The following is a 5,034-nucleotide window of genomic DNA, read 5'->3' on the forward strand; positions in this document are numbered from 1 at the left end:
TGTTTTGTGGTGTGGGGCGAGGGCGTGTTGCCCACCCCCCCCCCCTGCCGCTGCTCTGGTGACAGGGGAAGAGTAGGGGTTTCCCTACCGTTGTTAGCTCGCAGCTAGATATGCTTCAGAAAATAGGCGGTTACTGAAAAAATGCAGGTACGGGCTCAACAGAAACAGTGTACGTGGTTTGCAAAGCTCCTGCTTGACCTTAAAGCTTTTTTATTAATATGGGGTAAGGATGTTATAATAATCTTGCACAGCTTTACCCCATCGGCAGGAAGACTTGTATTAAGGGAACTAGGAAAAAATGTAAATCTATTCAAGGGACTCATGTCTGAAGACTTACAGAGGAAGATGGTATAACTGTGCCTGTAAGGGCAGAGGAAAAGACCAGCTAATACCTTTGGTTTGTCAACTGGCAGTCAAGTGAAGTTGGGAAAATACTGTTTATGATACATCACTAGTAGCAGGAGAATAAAAGTTCAATGAAGTAAATTAAAGTTTAAAGCAGGAAGAATGCGCAAACAGAGCTCTAGAGAACTATGGAATGTCCACTAAGCTGAGCAGTGTATTGTCTACGAGACAGATCAGGCTATTCAGTGAAGTGTCAAGCAATAAATCGCACATTTCTGATGTACGTTGTGTGATCTGTGTTCTATTGTGTGGAAAAACAAGGTGTTAAAGTAGCAAGCACCGCAGTAAAATAATCCCTTTTTTGGGGTAAACAGAGAAGTGGGAGAGTTCACAAATGTGGAAGAAGTCTAGATTTTTTTTTAAGATCTCTTACAGTTGCTAGCTCAGTCTGCTAATGTTAAAACATATTATTACACATAGGTTTCACACTTACAGTTTGATTTCTTAAAAAAATGGTAAGAATCAATTAGCAACCCAGAAAAAGGAACAATGTTTCTGGAGAAGAAAGAAGACGAAATCCCAAGTGGTCTAAATACAAAAGGACTAAACAAAAGCTTTTGTGAGATTCCAGTTAATGATGCCAGGAAAGACCCATTGCATTCATCAGAGAATCCTAAAGTAGCTGATGTAACTATGAAAAGTTTGAGTGGTATTTCACATGAAGTTCCTAAAGCAGCTGGCAATGAGGAAAGCCATAAAATGACTGAAAATAGATCAAGAAGTGATTTACCTGAAAAAAGGTATGAATGTGAATTCTCAGCTGAGATAAACACTGCCACGATGCCGCAAGGTGTCTCTGAAACAGGTGTGAGAAAACACATACTACTTACATCACCTGAAAAAGATAACTGGAGAACTAAACCAAATCCTTTCAGAAGCTGCCAATGCAAATGCCAGACCAGACATACTACCATCAGCAATGAATCCTGAAAGCAAAGAAAATGGATGAACATACATGTTGCTTGAAGAAAAAGCTGAGCATTTCACACTTGGACTAGATGATGAAGGATTAGGGGGCATGCCTCTGCTCGCTTTTGAAAACCAAAATTTAAAATATTTGCTCTTACACAACAATGAAACAAAAAACACTGCATTCAAATATAGGTGATCTGACTAATCTGGAAATCATGTTATTTGAAAGAAATACACTGACGCTGTTGCCACCAGAAATATACTTACTTCATAAACTGACAGTACTGAATGTCAGTCACAACCTGTTACCTATCTGGTCTCCCTAAAGAATTGTCAAAGCTTGTTAATATTAAGGAACTCAATCACAACAACACTGATGAATTTCCTTTTGCATTGGAAAGCCTTGAAACTTTAGAGCTTGCAGGCAACAAGCTAAAAACTTTATGAGATACCATAGGTGACATGAAAAATTTGAAGGTACTCAACATTGATTCCACTCAAATCTCAATATTCTCAAGGGTTCTCTGCTATCTTCCTCATCTAGTAAAACTCAGCATATGTGAGAACTTGATTCAGAGTTTACCAAAGGATATTAAAGAGCTTAAGAAACTACAAGATTTTTCAATTAGTAACAATAAGCTTATATTTTTGCCTGTGCAGCTTTCCCAGTTGAAAAAACTAAAAGTACTCAGAGCTGATGATAACAAATTGGAGGTTCTTTCAGATACAGTGGAGTATTTATGAAACCTTAGTTTTTGAATGTTGCAAATTTATTCAAAAGCATTACAGATAATCTTTGCAACTGTACCATGTTGAAACATCTCATTAGACATAGTAATCAATTAACTCAGCTTCCTGCTAAGATTCACAGACTTAAATATTTAAAGGAGTTTTCACTAAGTAGAAAACAACTGGACTCACTGGGTGAACAAATACCGCATTTAAAAGACCTCTCCAAAATAGAGCTTTCTGGAAATGCATTAAGATACATTCCTGTTGAATTAAAAAATTGTATACGGATAACCGAAGCTGACCTCAGCAATAATAAGCTCTCTCAGTTTCCAAATGCATTGTGTGCACTATTTGATCTTAAACCCTTAAATCTTACTGGCAACTCTATTTCAGAAATAATACCTGGAATTTCTGACATTAAAGAGTTGGAGCAGCTAGAGTTAAAGAAAAACATTTTCTGCATGCTTGTGCAGCCTTTCAAAATGAGGTTACTTGGATGTAAGCGAGAATGAAATCAATAATGGTATGCCAGCACTGGTGTCCAAGATGAAGGCTCTCCAGGTACTGCTGTTACACCATTATCACTTTGACTCATTTCCTGAAGAACTGTGTTCTTCAAAATGTTTGAAAACACGTGACATTTCAGATAATCAGATAAAGAGTATTCCTTTACAGATTAGCAGTCTGGAAGTGATCAAAGACCTAAATGTACCAAACAACTAGTTTGCATCTTTTCCTTCTGATACATGTCATCTTTCTTCGCTGGAGACATTGACAGTGTGACAAATGAATAGGTGGAAGGTAAGAGAACATTTCCTTGTGTTGCACAGATTGTTGTGCTGCAAAATTATTATCAATAGACTTCCTCCTAAAAGATGTAAAAGCTCCTGTGTTTGAATACATCTAGAGTAAATGAAGAGCAGAAAAATAGCCCCTAAAGAGGCAAAAACGTGTACGTATTTACCTATTTTTAATACCATAACTGGACAAAAATCTATTAGGATACACGTTTAATTAGAAATACTAGATCTGAACCTCACTTTATATAGTGTTACTGAGGTATATCTTGAGGTGATATTTTGATAATTGGATTGATCTGAAATAGACCATCTATTTTTTTATTTTTCTAGTACTATTAGGAATGTAGGTGTTTTCCATCCCAACGGATGTCAAGAGGCAAAATGACTAGCTGGAAGTTGGTAGATAAGCCTGCCTCCAAGATTCCTCTCTGTGAAATGAACAAATCCTTCCAACTTGTGTCATACTTCTTAAAATTAGTTGGTCATTAGACTTTCACAAAGTCAAACAAGAAAAGCTATATTGGATCCCTGATTTCTTATAGCAGAGAAAAACACCTCACATTTCTAAAATCCAAAGTTTAATTTCTTTTATTTTTTAATACTAAGGGACAAAGCAAAACAATCTCCTGATGAGTTAGGCATTTAAAATTCTCCTTTCACCAGAATTTGCAAAATCAGTATTTCATACCTGATTTCAGAAAAGGCTCATATTTCTTAGTATGATTTCAGATGTGGTTATGATCCTTTCTAAGGGCTGGTTTTCTTCAGACCAGGAGCAAAAAGTATGCGATCTTATGTCCACTTCTCGAAGAGCTTTATTTTCCACAATAATTGGACAACAGTTGAAGTCCCAAAATCAGAAAAGACCAAAGTAAGAACAGAACCAAAAAGAAGAAAATGGTGTGTTTAAATTCCTTGTGGCTGAAGAAAACAGAAAATAAAATTAGAGTGTTCTGAGAGGGTAAAATTTTTCATTAATGATAACAATGACCAAAAGAACTTGTAGAGCTCCAGCTGTGGAGGTATTATTCTACTGCATGTTTTTTATTGCCTTTCTGTTGTCGTGTCTAAAAAGCTTCCCTGCAAATTTCTGTGCCCAGCATTCGTATTTTTATTGGAAAATACCAAATTAGCTTCCACTAGAATCAAAGGTCAGAAGCTTTTATTGTTGGAATAAAATTATGGGATCTTATTTTGCCTGCAGGAAAGTTACCTTTTAAACTTTTTGCAGAAGAGAAAGAGTTGTATCCAAATAAATGCATTGCTTTATTTCTTTATCAGTTAACTAAAATTCCAGAGGAGCAATCTAAACTGGTTTGCCTTGGGGAACTGGACATATCTCACAATGCATTGAATGGAATTCCAGACAGCATAGGGGAACTGGAGTATTTGGTCCATTTAATTGCAAATAATTATATCGGCCAGCTCCCCAAATTTATTACATCACTAAGAAAGCCACAACAGCGTGACCTGAGTGGTATCAGGCATCCAATCCGTTCGTAAAATGTAAGCACTGAACAATTCCCCAGAGTATAAATACATCATGAGATTAAAAAGGTGATGGAGAACACCACTGAGGAAAAGACAGCTTTCCAGTTTTTCACGTATGCTGCAGTGATCTGCCACAGCTTCTAACCAAGCATCCTCTCTTAAATTTAGTATTTTTAATACAGATTTTTAATAAAATCTGTGAAATCCTTTTAAGTGGCACGATTTTTGCAAGTGAGATCGTGAGGCACGTAAAGGCCCGGCACGCACAAAGCATGGATCGCTACAGCAGGTGCCGGGCAGGGTCCCGTGGTTGACGAGACCGACCTTTTTCTGCCGCAAAGCACGCGTGTCTGTGCTCAGCTGTCTGCATGACGCTGCTGGTAGTACAGCCGGTTGTCTAGGGGAGTTCCCGGCGTGGATGACTGTGGGCGGGTTACCTCGGGCAGGCTGTGCCAAATGGATTCTCTGGTATGGGTCATCCTGGCGTGGGTTCTCCTGCCGGTGTGGGTCACCTGGTGTGAATTGTCCAGGGGATTTCCCGGCGTGGATGACTGTGGGCAGGTTACCTCGGGCAGGCTGTGCCAAATGGATTCTCTGGTATGGGTTGGTCATCCTGGCGTGGGTTCTCCTGCCGGTGTGGGTCACCTGGTGTGAATTATCCAGGGCGGACTGTCTGGTGTGGGTCAGCTACCCG

At 38.7% G+C, this 5,034-nt stretch overlaps 2 protein-coding genes across 2 annotated transcripts in view; both read left to right on the forward strand.

The window, feature by feature from the left end:
* KRIT1 (KRIT1, ankyrin repeat containing) overlaps nt 1-3,662 on the forward strand; it is a 25,877-nt gene extending 22,215 nt beyond the window's left edge. Inside the window, exons 17-18 of the transcript XR_774695.1 lie at nt 2,725-2,850; nt 3,579-3,662. The gene's annotated coding sequence lies outside the window, so the exon portion shown is untranslated. The remainder of the gene's footprint in view (nt 1-2,724; nt 2,851-3,578) is intronic.
* On the forward strand, nt 1,479-4,352 carry LRRD1 (leucine-rich repeats and death domain containing 1). Its single transcript, XM_010562563.1, is given in 5 exon segments — nt 1,479-1,619; nt 1,621-2,051; nt 2,147-2,473; nt 2,538-2,757; nt 4,131-4,352. Coding segments are annotated over 5 exon segments (1,341 nt in total).
* The last annotated feature ends 682 nt before the right edge of the window (nt 4,353-5,034 follow it).

This window comes from Haliaeetus leucocephalus, unplaced genomic scaffold (genome assembly GCF_000737465.1).
Source record: "Haliaeetus leucocephalus isolate CR32 unplaced genomic scaffold, Haliaeetus_leucocephalus-4.0 Scaffold0, whole genome shotgun sequence".
NCBI lineage: Eukaryota > Metazoa > Chordata > Aves > Accipitriformes > Accipitridae > Haliaeetus > Haliaeetus leucocephalus.